The sequence below is a fragment of the Phoca vitulina genome, unplaced genomic scaffold (genome assembly GCF_004348235.1).
Source record: "Phoca vitulina isolate PV1807 unplaced genomic scaffold, GSC_HSeal_1.0 scaffold41, whole genome shotgun sequence".
NCBI lineage: Eukaryota > Metazoa > Chordata > Mammalia > Carnivora > Phocidae > Phoca > Phoca vitulina.
The window spans coordinates 9,631,943-9,648,269 of NW_022589744.1; the positions used below are offsets into that span (position 1 = coordinate 9,631,943).

At 45.8% G+C, this 16,327-nt stretch overlaps 2 protein-coding genes and 1 pseudogene across 2 annotated transcripts in view; 1 reads left to right on the forward strand and 2 right to left on the reverse strand.

Annotated features, from left to right (window-relative positions):
* Positions 1–6,575, forward strand: part of COG1 (component of oligomeric golgi complex 1) — a 14,448-nt gene extending 7,873 nt beyond the window's left edge. Inside the window, exons 6-14 of the mRNA XM_032429347.1 lie at positions 174–384; positions 757–1,548; positions 2,366–2,512; positions 2,975–3,136; positions 3,910–4,037; positions 4,503–4,611; positions 5,054–5,163; positions 5,242–5,320; positions 6,386–6,575. Of these exons, the coding sequence (XP_032285238.1) occupies positions 174–384; positions 757–1,548; positions 2,366–2,512; positions 2,975–3,136; positions 3,910–4,037; positions 4,503–4,611; positions 5,054–5,163; positions 5,242–5,320; positions 6,386–6,523 (1,876 nt within the window). The 3' untranslated portion in view covers positions 6,524–6,575. The remainder of the gene's footprint in view (positions 1–173; positions 385–756; positions 1,549–2,365; positions 2,513–2,974; positions 3,137–3,909; positions 4,038–4,502; positions 4,612–5,053; positions 5,164–5,241; positions 5,321–6,385) is intronic.
* The window catches only part of FAM104A (family with sequence similarity 104 member A), a 19,699-nt gene continuing 8,801 nt past the window's right edge, over positions 5,430–16,327 (reverse strand). Inside the window, 1 exon segment of the mRNA XM_032429346.1 lies at positions 5,430–7,816. Coding sequence (XP_032285237.1) covers positions 7,583–7,816 — 234 coding nt within the window. The 3' untranslated portion in view covers positions 5,430–7,582.
* On the reverse strand, positions 10,548–10,680 carry LOC116648169 (annotated as a pseudogene).

Consider the following 16,327-nt stretch of genomic DNA (forward strand, 5'->3'; position numbering starts at 1 on the left):
CTCCCCACTGAGCAGGGAGCCTGATGTGGGACTCGATCCCAGGACCCTGGGATCATGACCTGAGCTGAAGGCAGACGCTTAACCATCTGAGCCACCCAGGTGCCCTGTTTTTCTTAATAAAGGTGTGAAAACCATGAATCTAATAAGGCCCAAGAGAAATGATTTTGTTGCAGGTGTAATGAAGACATTAAAAATGGGATCACCAACCTGCTTATGTACGTGAAGAGCATGAAAGGTCTCGCAGGGATCCGCGATGCCATGTGGGAATTACTTACCAATGAATCCACCAATCACAGCTGGGATGTGATATGTCAGCGGCTTCTGGAGAAGCCTCTCTTATTCTGGGAGGATCTGATGCAGCAGCTGTTCCTTGACCGATTACAGGTGAGGAGATCACATGGTCCAGTTATTTTCTGGCCAATCCTAGCATGGTCTTTTGACTGTCTGGGGGGACTTCTGTCACTGCTGAGTGTACTCTTTCTCTCCTGACTGACTCAGGGATGGCTCTTCTGGAGAATGAGCCCTAGACATGAGCAGAGATCCAGACTCTGGTGCAGAAAGAGACCAGGCCTCTGTCACGTGGTCGGGAACGTGTCTGTGGCCATCAGTGACGACTGTTCTCTGCTAACACCATGCCATCCTCCTGAGCATCCTGGAGAACACGCAGAGTGCCAGGATGGACTGCCACTTGGGGTTGTTGCTTTCAGATTTCCTGACAGGAGTCTTGACTGGAACTCTTCTCTTGCTTCCTTTCAGACACTGACAAAAGAAGGCTTTGACTCCATCTCCACCAGCTCTAAGGAACTGCTCATTTCAGCCCTGCAGGAGCTTGAGAGCAACACTAGCAACTCCACTTCAAATAAGCACCTCCACTTTGAGCACAACATGTCTCTCTTCCTCTGGTCCGAGAGCCCCCAGGACCTGCCTCCCGACGCCGCCTGGGTCAGCGTGGCGCACCGGGGGCATTTTGCTGCCAGTGGGCTCTCCATGAAAGCACAGGCCGTTAGCCCTTGTGTCCAGAACTTCTGCTCTGCCCTAGATTCTAAACTGAAGGTGAAGCTGGAGGACCTCCTGGCTTACCTTCCCTCTGCTGACGCGTCCCTGCCCAAGGACGTCTCCCCTGTGCCAGCCCAGAGCCGTGCCTTTGACAGGTATGCGGATGCCGGGACTGTGCGGGAGACGCTGCAGACTCACTCGGTGGCGTGCATCAGGCACATCACAGACCACGTCCGGGCAGAGCTGCAGAGCATCGAACAGGTTGTGCAGGGGCAGCAGGACGTCCTCAGTGGTGGCAAGTTGCATTCAGTCCTTTTCATGGCCAGACTCTGCCAATCTCTGGGAGAACTGTGTCCCCACCTGAAGCAGTGCATCTTGGGAAAGTCGGGAAGCTCCGAGAGACCAGCAAGGGATCCCAGGGCTCTGAAAAAACAGGGAAAGGGGAAAACGCGGGAAATAATTCCTATGCAGGCGAAATGGCAGGAAGTTAAGGAACTCCTCCTCCAGCAGAGCGTGATGGGCTACCGAGTCTGGAGCTCAGCAGTTGTGAAGGTGAGTGACAAGCACACAGTCTGCCCGTGCTCACCGCACAACCCCATCCTGGCTCCTTTCCATCATGTTCCAGGCTGGCCAACCTCAGAGAGGTCTTGTCTTGTCTGTCTTTTTTTTTTTCCCAAGAAAAATTTAATAAAACTTGTTTTATTTTTTATCTCTATTATGTACTTGTAAGTATCAAACTAGTGAGAATGTCAGTTGTAACAAGGCATATCTTTCTGGTCTACGTCTATTAATTTTTTTTGCATTTGTTTTCTTTAATTCAATTAATTAACATATAATGTATTATTGGTTTCAGAGGTACAGGTCTGTGATTTATCAGTCATAGACTACCCAGTGCTCATTACATCACATGCTCAGGGAGGTCTTTTCATAGCAAGGGAATAACAGTTCTTGTTTCATGCAGTTACTTTCACTTCTCTGCGATAGTGAGATAGCGCAAATGTAAAAATTTTTCCATTCAAATGTTTAGCCTAGATTTTATAGACACAAACTCTGGGTTTTTGTCTTTCCATCTGATAAGAATGAAAGACCTCCCTGGACAAGGGTCTAGATTTCCTGCTCTTCCACCCGGATGTCATATTCCCTGCAGTCTCCCCTGGTGTCTTAAGAGATGGCCCTGGACGTTTGTAAGGTAGTTACAACAAAATTCCCGTGGCTGACATGGGTAATTAGCCCAAGAAAAGTGATGTTTCCACTTGCCACCCCGCACGTGACCGACGTAGCAGGAGCTGGGCTCAAGATTACTCAAGTGGTTTGAAACACTCTCTAAAGGAACTAAGTGGCCTATTGGATATTTGCTTTTTATTACCAGGTTTTGGCTCATGGATTCACCCAGTCGTTAGTTTTAGATGACGCCGGCTCAGTGCTGGCCACAGCCACCAGCTGGGATGAGCTAGAAATCCAAGAGGAAGCAGAGTCTGGCAGCAGCGTCACGTCCACAATCCGACTCCCCATACAGGTGAGCAGGTGCCCCCAGGAGAGTGCCTGTGGGCTGGACCGAGCCAAACAGCCCACTCTGCAGAGAGGAAAAAGACAGGAAAATCAGCCAACATACAGCTTCCGAGGAAGAGCCAAACTGGTGTTGATAACTTTCTACCATGGGGGTAGACATAGGGCCGAGTAAGTAGGAGACTGTTCGAGAAGTCAGCTAATGATTGTTTTCTGTGCAGCCTGGGCTCTGCTCATTGGAGAGCTGCTCACCCCAAAGTGAAAACAGCATAACGCATAGTGCCACCTGCCAAGTCAGCCCCCAGCCACCAAACCAGTGACAGCTATGGTCACTTTCATCTGTTAACTGGCCTGCTGGAAGGGGCTGCCTGGGGAGGTCCAAGTCCTGGTGCATGAGCCTAGTAAGGATATATGGACCCACTTCTCACTCAGTCGGCACAAGTCGCTGACTCAACATCCTTTGTTCTCTTAGCCATCCTGGTATGTCCAGTCCTTCCTGTTTAGCCTCTGCCAGGAAATTAATCGGGTTGGAGGCCACGCTTTGCCAAAAGTGACGCTGCAGGAGATGCTGAGAAGCTGTATGGTCCAAGTGGTGGCTGCTTATGAGAAACTTGCAGAAGGAAAACAGGTGAAGGTAGGTGTTTGAATTTTTTCCCACTAAAAACAGAAATAAAAACCTGAGGTTTTTTTCTCGGGTTTGGGCAGTTCCCAGCAAGGATGCCAAGTGTCTGCCCTCAGTGCCGGCTAAGTGGTAGTGGTGTCCTGCTCTGCGAGTTCATCATGCCCCCTCTCGAGGATCAAGCGGGTCTGCACTAAAGGGCAGTTCGGCAGGAAGGGAAAAAGGCCTGGCGTCCGACCCCAGCACTGCCACGTGCGTGGTACGGCTTTGGGCAAATCACGAAGCTCTCTGTTTCTCCGGGGTCAAGTGTGGTCCCTTGGAGAACTGCTTGGGAGGAGTGGGGGGTGACCATGCCCAGGGCGGCATGTGGCACACAGAGGCTGAGGGAGCTCCTGTCTCCCAGCCCCCCACCGCCCTCACCCCTTCCCCGAAGTGTTTTGCCCTTGGTGGGTGTTCCCATTTCATCAGTGACATATTTAAGACAGGACCACCTCCTGATTTGGGAAAGAATTCAGGGAAGTCTCCTGAGCTTCCTCAAAATGACTCTCCTTCATGCGAGGAGCTTTTTTTCTTCTAAAAGGGCAGTCTGCAGCACCCGAGGCCTTTGTTTGAAGGTTTTTAGTTTGGTTTAAGACCAAGTTTTGAATATAACTCGTTGTGACATCAAACAGTCCTTGTTGAGTATACAAGGTGCTGCTTCTGAAGCAACAAGCTGTATCTCAACCAAACAGTAAGCTGTTTAACAAATCCTCTCCCTTCATGGGTGGGGACGGGACATTCGTTTACAGAAAGAAGGTGCCTTCCCGATGACCCAGAATCGGGCCCTGCAGCTGCTTTATGATCTGCGTTATCTCAGCATTGTTCTGACAGCCCGGGGTGAGGAGGTGAAAAGTGGCCGCAGCAAACAGGACTCCAGGTATGCTCACCCCAGCGGGCTCTCCCAGTGCCGCCTCTGCCGAGGGCACACAGCGCCTTTCCAGAAAGCCACCAAGAGATAGCCTCTCGTTGTGCACTAGCTGTTAGCTTTAACCAGGAAGTGCTCACATTACCAGCTAGATCAATAATGGCCACCTGTTGGATAAATGCCATGGTCAAGTGTGGTAGGTGGACTCTCATTCCACTCTCTTCTGAGTCCACCTATCTTGGGTTTAATTTGAGCCTCTGGCGCTGTCCCTGACAACATGAGGAAGGAAAGGACTTCGCTCAGAAATCTTAGCTGGTTAAAACTCTTGAGGATTACGTAAGCACCACGGGCAGTGACAAGTGGTACCAAGCCAGCAAGTAAGAATAAATCCAAATATGGGGTTTCTTTAGCATTGAAATGCCGTAAGGTTGGTTTTTGACCTAAAAAATGTGGAGAATAATCATAATTCTTTTTCAGAATTGAGAAAGTGGCTGACTATCTGGAAGCACTCATTGACCCATTTGACCTGGATGTTTTCACACCACACCTCAACAGCAACCTTAATCGCCTGGTGCAACGAACTTCTGTAAGTCATGTGAGAAATGTGCTCAGGGTGAACGCAGGGCCACAGGCTCAAATGACAAGGTAAACCCGCTCCAGCACTTAATACTTTAGGAGGCAGTTGGGAGGAAGGTGGGATGCAAATAGCTCAGTTTAGTTGTAAGGGCCGAAAGAGGATTAGATAAAATCTCACTCCGAGGCAACCGTGAACGCACCCCTCTAGTTGTAGATAAGGATGATTAAGGGATTAAGGTTTTATCAAGGCCTCAGAAAGAGGAATAAAACAAAAGAGCGCCGTGACTCTGACATTCTGACCTGTGGGCAATGAAAAAGGTAATTCTGAAGCATAAACACGCTGCAAGGAACATTCCCCCAAAGGATGGTGAGAAACAAGTAAACGGATTTTCTCTTTTAACCTGACAGGGACAAACCCAGCCTGTCACTGTGCCCTGTTTCCTGTCTGCCAGGTTCTATTTGGATTGGTCACTGGAACAGAGAATCATTTCACCCCCAGGAGCTGCACATTCAACTCCCAAGAACCCCATAACATACTGCCCCTGGCGTCGAGTCAGATCAGGTAAGGATTCTAAGGTGCTTTTGCTGGGCCCCGGAGCTTCCTGTTCATGCCACTAACACTCTTCATCTGGTCTTGGAGGTTTGGACTTCTTCCCCTGAGCATGACAACTACCCGAAAGGCCAAATCAACCAGCAGAAGCATCGAAACAAAAGCCCAGGTTAGTGCAGAGAGCAGGGGGTGCACCCGGATGGATCCTGTCCCCGTCTGCCACCAAACCACCCAATTAGCTCCCCTTTAAATAACCGATAAAGAACCAAATGACAAAATGCACTAATGCTGCTTTTAATGGCGGCGCAATATAGAAGTACAAGGTTTCACTAGCTTGAGCTGAGAGGAGTTTTAAAAGATGCCCATTTACACTATCAAGTAGCCTCATAATAGAAACGTTATCTCAGGCTGCCAAGGCTGTAGAAAACAAGCAGGACAGGATGGAGACTATTTCTTGTTATTCGTAGGGTGGAAGAGTTAACCACTTAACCCAGCACGACGATTGTACTTGTTTGGAAAAAAAACTTTTGTTCTGGTGGTGGTTTCATCTTCCATTTCTTGCAGTTGGGTGGGAAATAAAAGGGAATTTGCTTCCTCAAGTTTGACATTTTCTTGTTAATACACGTTTTATTTCAGTCGACTGCCATCCATTAAGCCCGCAGGAGTCCTCCTGAGTATTTCTGAGTTGTGTTGTGTACGTGTGTGCTTGAGCCCCAACAGCTTGTCTCCTTACAGCATTTAGTTCTGTTTGCTTTCTTGGTGGACAAAATATTATTAGCAACGTGTCCTTTCCACCTTCCCTGCCATCAAACCCAGTAAGACCAAAATTCTTAAACCTCTGGTTGTACACCGTGGGAGGCGGCAGTGAAAAGCACAGGCTCCCACACAGGCCCTCCCCTCCGCAGGCTGGGACTCTGAATCTCTACTTCAAGTAACTGACCTGTAAGTTCTGTCCGTAGGAGAGGCTCAGACCGCGGAAAGGAGGTACCTATGTTTACCCTTTTCCTAGGATAGTCCTCATCTTCAAATGTTAGTTCTGTCCCATAAGAAGATCTCATCTTGTCCCCTATGTCTTTTGCCAGTGTTGACAAAGGGCAGAGTCCCCTGACTAGAGCTATCCGTGCTTCTGAGATCTGCTTGTGTGTGCCGTGCGGACTCCGCGTGCCGTGGCGGGTGTGAGCAGGCAGGAGGGTCTGGGTAGACTCTAAGGCACTTTCCTCTACATGCATGGCAGGTTGTCCCCCCGGCACTCTCCCGAGCAGGTGACCCAACGCAGCCTGGCTCCTTGTTCCGACAGCTGGTCAGTGAGGAAGAAGACGCGTCCACGCCTTCGTTATTCAAGCTAGGTTGGCTCTCTAGTATGACTAAATAACACGGGAACATATCCGTCTCTCTCTAAATAAATACTACATCATTTCTGCTAATGGTGCCTCTGCTTGTTTGTTTCTAAGCCACCAGTCTTTCCAGTTTCAGCGGTGGAATGTGGGCCCCCAGTTACTGTTAGGGGTTCCTTTAAGCATACAGTGAATCCTTGTCCAACGGTTTCACAATACTTGTGACTTTAGACAGCAGTTCAGATAGCTTATACTCGGTCAGCATTCCTCAGCGCCTTAATTCTTGAACCCCAAGGCGGATTCCCGGCGAGATCACGGAAGCTGCTGATAGAACAAGTCTATGAGTGAGACAAAGGTCATTACGTACTTCTCTACTGTCAGAACTGTGCCGTGTTTCCTACTAAGTCTGAGATGGAGGCTTTGGAGGAGTAACGGTAGCGGAAGTGAGCTGGGTATACAAGTGTTAAAGACATTCTCTCTGGAAATACAAATATATAACAGAGAGAAGACAATTAGCAAGGCTGCTTCACTGACACAGTCTAACTTGGATCTGATTGTTCTCCTGTTAGAGGAGAGAGTACTTTCAACAGGACATCTACATACTAAGAGGTAGTATGGCAATTAATTTCAGTGCAAGACTGAATCAAGCTTTCTATATTTTGGAAAACAACTTAGGTTTTTTCATGGAAACTAGATACTCTTTACTAGTTTATTGAATTTAAAAAATTGAAGATCCCGCATTTTTAAAAGGCCTTTTTACATAAAGTAGAATTTCTAATTGACAGATTTGGAAATCAGTCTGAACTGGACAAACTATGGATTCAACACGCAGATGAGATTTCCTCATACCATTACCTCGACATGGATTTGATACCCACCCTCAAAAGAATCCTATAAAAAATTGCTTCAAAGCCCCTTTGAAATTGCAATAGTGCAGCAAAACCACAAGTAAACAACTGCCTGTCAACCTGTTATTTCAAATATAGACTGAAAAGCCAACAGGCATATTTTTGTGCAATTTTTTAAAACATCGTAAGTTGAAATATCAAATCTGCACAGCGCTGTCCCTTCACAGAAGGCAAGAAACTGGCGGCACATCATGTCGGAGGCCGTCCTCGGTGCTGCAGGCTATGGAAGTGGGCCTCCTTCAGGGTCTGGTTGATGTGGAAGTAAGGGCCCTGGCACAGTGCAGACTGCTCGGGAACAGGCTGAGGGGTGTTAGGGCCGGAGCCGGCCGCCACGTGGTTCAAGCTGCTCTCCGGCCCGCTGGCCCGGTCCGGGCTGTTGATGCTGCTGCCGCCGCTGCTCCCGCCGCTGTCGCTGCTCGAAGACTGGAAGGGAAAAGAGACAGGGTCGCGATTAGGCAGTTTGCTCTCTTAAGAACTTCACTGTGGTTTCATGTACAAGACCCCACGTAAGAGCATTCTTCCCATTGGCCTTGAGGAAGACCGGCATCAGAACGTCCAGTGAGTGGGCTTTGCAACTTTACAAAGTACGTTCACCTGAGACATTTCATTCCATGCTCATGACTGCCACGGGAGGATGAGCGGGATTCTGATCCCCAGCGCCTCCCCAAGGAGCGGCAGGGTCCAGGTTCAGGCCTTCTGACCGCTACGCCCTTCAACTACATCCTAATTCCTTTACACATCTTCTCTACCTGCTTTCATCGTTCATTCCAGTAATTTCCAAATAATCACAGGAGGAAGTTCTCAGCCTCCAAGGGAAAGTATCAATCACGGGTACAGGGTGTAAGTGTCATTAACACATAAAATGGCTTCTGGCCACAAGTTTTAAAAAACCTGTGGCAATTTCGTAGTTCTCACCTCATGGACACAAAATCGTATTCTCTGAGTGCAGAACACGTATCTTGCAAGAGTACAACATACTTCTTATCAAGTTACATTAGCAATTTTGCAGTTTGATCTATGTGTGCACAAGTGTGCCTAATTTTTTTTTAATGTAACAAATATGATTTGGTGTCTTAGTTGCCTTGAAGAAGCTACTCAGAGATCCCTAAGAACTAGGGTTCTCAAAAGGGAAGGCAATGGTAAGAATCCATTTCAGAATTATGGTATTTTACAATTTAAGTATTGCATTTCAAATAAATGAGCAGTACCCTTCCTCCATTCACAACTCAACCCAGTACCGTACTGCAAAGAATCAATGCATGAGAAAGTTAGAATTCTAGTAATTAACAATCTGGTGTATACTTTTCTTAACTTCGCCCTCTGATCTAATTCATGCTCCCTTACACAAAGACATTTGTTTCAAAGTCTGTATACAACTATGTAAAATCTACACGTAAGAAAAAAGACTGGAAAAAAATCTGGCCATAGTAGTTATGTTAAAAGTGGAGGGATTAGGGCGCCTGGGTGGCTCAGTTGTTAAGCGTCGGCCTTTGGCTCAGGTCATGATCCCAGGGTCCTGGGATCGAGTCCCACATCGGGCTCCCTCCTCGAGGGGAGGACTGCTTCTCCCTCTCCCACTCCCGCTGCTTGTGTTCCTGCTCTCGCTGTGTCTCTCTCTGTCAAATAAATAAATAAAATCTTTAAATAAATAAATAAATAAAAATGGAGGGATTAAGTTGCTTCTTTTTTTTTTCTACCTTTTACTATAATATTCTTGTAATGTGGTTATTATGTATTTTACTATAAAAATAAACATATAAATAATGTTTCCGATAGATACTTTAAAAGTGATTTTTTAAAATACTAGTTTATTCATTTTTGAGTAAAAGTTGCCCCTAACAATATGTACAGAAACATCTGAAACAGCAAAGAAAGCAATTTCCATGAAAGTTAATCCATTTTTTCTTTTTTTAAAGATTTTATTAACTTATTTGACAGAGAGAGACACAGAGAGGGAACACAAGCAGGGGGAGTGGGAGAGGGAGAAGCAGGCTCCCCGCGGAGCAGGGAGCCTGACGCGGGGCTCGATCCCAGGTCCCTGGGATCATGACCTGAGCCGAAGGCAGACGCTTAATGACTGAGCTACCCAGGTGCCCCGATAATCCATTCTTAATAAGACTTAAAGGAAGGATCATCATGGTCCATAGGTCATCTGGAGCTACTTAACAGGTTACATAGCCCAACGCCCACAAATAGTAAAAGACAACCTGTCTTTCTACAAAAAAACACAAACATGAAAAGCATTATAATGGGCTGAATGGAGTCAGACGGCAGGGTTAGCAGCAGCAGCAATTAAATTTAAAGACCGGGGCGCCTGGGTGGCTCAGTCGGTGAAGCGTCTGCCTTTGGCTCAGGTCATGATCCCAGGGTCCTGGGATCAAGCCCCGCGTGGGGCTCCCTGCTCGGCGGGGAGCCTGCTTCTCCCTCTCCCTTGGCCTCTCCCTCCCCCTGCTGGTGCTCTCTCTCAAATAAATAAAAATCTTTTTTTAAAAAATGTACTTAAAGACTTAAGAAATCAAATACAATTCAAAACCAAAAATTGTTTCCCATGAAAGCTTCTCCTAACCTAGAGGGGAACAGCCCAGATGTGCAGCGCTCCTGCACCTAGTGAGGTCGTGAGTAGTTAACGAGTCAGCTACTACGCTGGATAAGAAACCCACCGCGCAGAACACTTTGTTTCCTCTTAGTCTGTTTTCTTTACTGTTTTTCGTTACAGGTACTGTCTGAAAATTAAGGCAAGAACTAGAATCAGTTTCTAGTAAGTCAAGTTTCCATCTCAAATTTTATTTATTTCACACTATAATAGCAAAGATGACACTATTCTGACAAAAGGTAAAAGTTCTTTAAAATAAACAGGTTAGAAAAGATTTCTGTACAATACCGTGAGAAGACATACCTGTGATTTCTAGTCCATTTTAAAAACTTCATGTAAAAACATGGTTTATACCAATTTTATAAAGACAGGTACACAAATGTTTAGTGTGGCCTTGTTTATAATAGTGAAAAAGTGAGAACCACCTACATGTCTAGCAATAGGGAAACTGGTTATAACACGTGCATATAAAATATACTCTGTGAATTATAATTTTAACAATGAAATTCTACTCAGCTATTAACAATAATGATAGAGATGTATATGTATACCGAGAAAGAAGGCGTCAACGTTTTTTTACAGGTTGCAAAACCATATGTACGGTATGTCAACTGGTTTTTTAAATGTTTTCAATTAGCAGTAACCGCGCCTCGGATAAACCTCATTGGCTATGATACTGCCACTGCGCAAAGCTGAATGTTCTTCTTTAGTATAGACATATGTGTACACCAAAAACAGTCTGGAAGAATATATATATATATGCCAGAATATTTAGAATTTGGACCTTCCATTTTTTTATAATATTTTTGTATATATAGCCTCTACAAAAAAGATTTCTGTGGAAAGAAAACTGATCATAAGTAAGGGAACTAAAGAATGTTGCTACAAGACAGACCTTCAGGTACTTCTAACTTCAAGACGGAGACTTAAAATACTGATCTTGTCAGTACGATGTGCAGAAGACTTGCTTGTCTCCTTTAAGAACCTCTAAAACTGCTTCAGTTACACTGACTTGCATTGAGGGGGCCGATGCTACTTTTATTTATTTATTTTTTTTAAAGATTTTATTTATTTATTTGACAGAGAGATAGAGAGAGAACACAAGTAGGCAGAGGGAGAGGGAGAAGCAGGCTCCCCGCAGAGCAGGGAGCCCGATGCGGGACTCGATCCCAGGACCCTGGGATCATGACCTGAGCCGAAGGCAGACGCTTAACGACTGAGCCACCCAGGCGCCCCCGATGCTACTTTTAAACTAATGAACGAGAGCCTATCTAGAACCTGGGAATCAGGGTAAATGCCCCTTAGGTGTTATTTTAATATTTACAGAACATTACCTATGTAGTACTGCTGCCATCAAAGTGTAAAAGCAAACATCTGTCAAAGACGCTGTGGTTCCTATTTTCTGCCACTTGTGACCAGTCTTCTCACTACCAGGGAGGCTTTCGGGAGTATCTCTCTCTCTAGGGATGAACCGGGGGTTTTGAAACTGAGGGGAAACCCATTAGCAGCCAGCACAGAAAAAGAAAACAGAGCAGAACATGAAAAGGGTAACCGTTCTGTGAAACTTGTTTTATTGCTCATGAATATATTTGGCGTGTGCTGGGTCACAAAATAAAACAATCCTACGGGACAGGGTCAAAAAGTTGGGAAGTTAGTGTTGTTGGTCTGAATACTGCCCGTGAGGTCTACTTTATGGGACAAGGGAAAGACCATTATTTCCTCCTAACCCTAAAAAGTAAGTCTCTGTCAATGTTTTATGATCTGCACAGAAGTCAATCATTTTGTTATAAAACAAAAAAACAAGATGAAAAGAGAAACTGTATTTTCCCCACTTAGTGGAGCTTTTTAGTATCAAATTGCTTGGGAGGGGGCACTCCTTTATAGTACACGGGTTTAAAAATTACAACTGCCAAACTAGGACAGAAGTGTTTACCTTGTTACTAGCACTGTTCTTAAGAATACTTTTATCAGACTTTGGGACTACGAAAGAGTCCTCAAACAGGAACCCCATCCCTATCCCCTGCACCTCAGAGAGACCACTCAGGAGACATTGTGTCCCAGTGGGCAGTTACAAAGCTCCTTCTCTTTCCTCTGGATTTTCAGTTTAGGCTTCATGCTGACATCTGACCCAGGTACTTTCAAGACAGATTTATATTACAAATCAAAAGAGAATAAGGTCACACTCTGTGAAATAAAAACCCCTTGCATATCCATGTGTACAAGCACAATAAAGTTAAATTTATGCCAATTCCAACCAACAGGGATCTCTCTAAATACACCAAGGCAACTCATGTCCCCATGGAGAAGATGTGCTTGCAAAGCAAGGACTCTAGGTTAGCTTAAGCACTCATGAAATCTACTAGTGTGTCTCTGTAAGTGCGGATGCCGGGGAAGGACAGAGAAGAGAACTATCACGATTCAGTATTCAGGAATCACCTGTGGGCTCTTTTTAAAAAATGCACCTGCCAGGGCCCCATGTGGCTCGGGAAAACCTGGCCTGAGTATGCACACTGTTCCGATGGCCAACCACTGTCCACACAAAGGTTCACGTGCCCGCTGTGTACAAGATGGCATTTTCACTAGGGCGACTTAATCAGTCAACAAGAATGTGTTGGGCTTAACCAAGAATATGGTGGCAACCCAGCCATGGAGACCGATCATCCCACCACTGCTACTGTGGGGACGGGAATCTAGCAACAGGGGCTGAGAGAACTAGGAGAGCCGCCGTGAAATGAAAAGTACTTGAACTGGGCCTAGAAGATTGAGGAAGAGTTTTAGTAAGCGGGATGTGACAAACTGGGAGCGCGGTAGGAGCAAAATCAGAAGGAGTGTTTGGGGAGGTAAAGCTAATAGTGTGGTGCAGTGGGCTACTCCAGGCACAGTCAGCCTGACAAAATATCCAGGAGAGGTTATGGCTCAATGATCAAGTGCTCTGAAGTCTGCACCTAAGCCCTGCTCAGATCACACAGGAGTGAGGGTTCTACGCATCAGGCAGGAAAGCAGGCCCACGGGAGGACCACAGCAATGTGAACCCAAGGGGATGTGTCACAGCCCAAGGGGAGACGGAAGAGAGGAAATGAAGGAGACAACTGAGCTGGCAAGTACTAGGTGCTCAGTGCGCATCTGCTAAACGGAGACAGCACTGGTGAGCCTTGAGCAAAGGTTCAGGGGCGTTGGGAAGGAAACCGGGATCCAGAGAGCGAAGGAGGGAAGGCAGGTGGGACACCAGCCAGCCGGGCTGAAGGGACGGGCCAGCTGCTGGGAAAGGGGGAAAAAGCCTGCAGATGGGCTGGGCGGCGCAGAGACCCTCGAGGAAGCGACAGGCACCTCCGTGGGCTCGTGTCCAAGGGACACAACGCTGGAGAGACTGTAAGAGAAGGGAGGCATACTTGGGAGGCTTTCAGGGGCCTCGACAAGGAAGGAGAGTAGACAAAGAAAGGCGGAGGGACACTTCCCCCAGCAGAAAGGAAGAGCACATGTATATATAAATCCTGACGCAGAGGACAGGGACGTTAAGGAGCTCATGTTCTCAGTCCACAGGGCTCAAATTACACAGCAGAGGTCAAGAACTCTGGGCCCCTCGGCTCGGCCTATACCCAGTTCCATTTTCCCAGGGGGTAAAGTCAGTTTAAGAGAGGACCCATATATATCCATGGTCGAAACAAAACAACTCTAAAGACAATTCCTGCTAATAATCTTTAGAAAGCCCTCCAGGCAGGAAGATTAATTACAGAGTCTCTCTGCTTCATAAAAGGAGAGCCAGAGTATATGTGTCTATTTATTACCCAGAGTTGGATGCTTTCTCTTCTTAATTAGAAAAGCAGACTGGCAGTGTATCTGATTTTCCCTCAAACCCCAGCTTCCCATCGCCTCCAGCCCCCCGTTCACTGGTGCTTTTACGTTTATGCGAGCCTCAAAAGACCCAAGAATTCCGGCTCCCCGACCGCACATGCCCTTCCTGGGGTCACGATGAAGTGCTGTCTACGTCCGCGGCAGAGTCTGGAGTAAGTGCAAGAGATGACCCTAGCCAAGTCTGTCAGAGCATCTAACGGAAAACTCTGCTTCCAAAGTGCCCAAAAATTTGAGAGAGCTCCAAGTCCACTAGTATCAGCGAGGCCGTAAGATTCCGAACGAATTCAGTGGGCTGATGAAAATCTCTTCTAACTATGCAAGGAAAGACAATGCAGGTGGGTCACTCTTCTGTGTCCCTGAGTAAACAACCTATGTTTCAGTTTCCCTTACAAGATGAAGTAGGACTGCACAATGGTTTAAATTCCTTCTGAACTAAAATGTTCTATGATCAATCACTTCATTTTGTTTAAAACCAACAGGCCAAAAAATAATCCTGACCTGTAGAAAAACGTGTGTACACACACTCATTTCTTAACAAACTTGACATTCAGTGTCAATAAGAAACCACCCGGTGCAGCTTTTTATGCTGTGGGCTGAAGCGATGTATTACTAACACTTCAAGGACTTACACCATGAGCACAGTTTCTTAAAACATATGCTAAAAATCAGACTAATTTTGGAAAGGCCTGTTCCTCCACTTTGAATGGACCATTTTAGAAGGTAATTTCAGAGTTCATTTGCTACAGGGTTTTTAAACACAACACATACCCTAATAGTTTCACCAAAAACAGTTCTGTCTCTTAGGACGCACCCACTACCCTACAACAGACTGAAGATGAGAATGGGCAAAACTGGAGCGCCTGGGTGGCTCAGTTGGTTAAGTGTCTGCCTTTGGCTCAGGTCATGATCTCAGGGTCCTGGGATCAAGCCCCACAGCAGGCTCCCTACTCAGCAGGGGGCCTGCTTCTCCCTCTGCCTCTGCCCCTCCCCCCTGCTCACTCTCTCTGTCAAATAAATAAATAAAATCTTAAAAAAAAAGAGAGAGAATGGGCAAAAAACTAAGAACCTTAATAGACTTTTTAAAAGATTATACTCAATATTCCCATTGTCATCTAAATTCACACTATTAAAAAAAAAATCACCTGATATTCAACTAATTCTTAGCAGTTAAGATACATGGATTTAGAGAACCCTAATTGTAATGATACATGGGTTCCCTGGTTATTTTTTTGTCAGGTCTCTGCAATCACACTAAGAATACCCTTGGAATTTTAGGGTTATGACATGAAAACTTTCCCCTTCTAGCAGAAAAAAAAAAAAAAAAGACAGAGGCTGCTCGAGGTAAGCCACTCCTGTTTTTTCTCCACATTCTCTCACTCTTTGTTACTTCATAGTGATCTGAAAAATTAAAATAGTCTCAGGAATGCTGAAAAAGAAAAGCAAAGCTGGCGGCATCACAATCCCGGACTTCCAGCTCTACTACAAAGCTGTCATCATCAAGACAGTATGGTACTGGCACAAAAACAGACACATAGATCAATGGAACAGAATAGAGAGCCCAGAAACGGACCCTCAACTCTATGGTCAACTAATCTTCGACAAAGCAGGAAAGAATGTCCAATGGAAAAAAGACAGTCTCTTCAACAAATGGTGTTGGGAAAATTGGACAGCGACATACAGAAGAATGAAACTGGACCATTTCCTTACACCACACACAAAAATAGACTCCAAATGGTTGAAAGACCTAAATGTGAGACAGGAGTCCATCAAAATCCTAAAGGAGAACACAGGCAGCAACCTCTTTGACCTCAGCCGCAGCAACTTCTTCCTAGACACATCGCCAAAGGCAAGGAAAGCAAGGGCAAAAATGAACTATTGGGACTTCATCAAGATCAAAAGCTTTTGCAAAGCAAAGGAAACAGTCAACAAAACCAAAAGACAACCAACAGAATGGGAGAAGGTATTTGCAAATGACATATCAGATAAGGGGCTAGTATCCAAAATCTATAAAGAACTTCTCAAATTCAACACCCAAAGAACAAAGAATCCAATCAAGAAATGGGCAGAAGACATGAACAGACATTTTTCCAAAGAAGACATCCAAATGGCCAACAGACACATGAAAAAGTGCTCAACATCGCTTGGCATCAGGGAAATCCAAATCAAAACCTCAATGAGATATCACCTCACACCAGTCAGAATGGCTAAAATTAACAAGTCAGGAAATGACAGATGTTGGCGGGGATGCAGAGAAAGGGGAACCCTCCTACACTGTTGGTGGCAATGCAAGCTGGTGCAGCCACTCTGGAAAACGGTATGGAGGTTCCTCAAAAAGTTGAAAATAGAGCTACCATATGATCCAGCAATTGCACTACTGGGTATTTACCCCAAAGATACAAATGTAGGGATCCAAAGGGGTACGTGCACCCCGATGTTTATAGCAGCAATGTCCACAATAGCCAAACTGTGGAAAGAGCCAAGATGTCCAT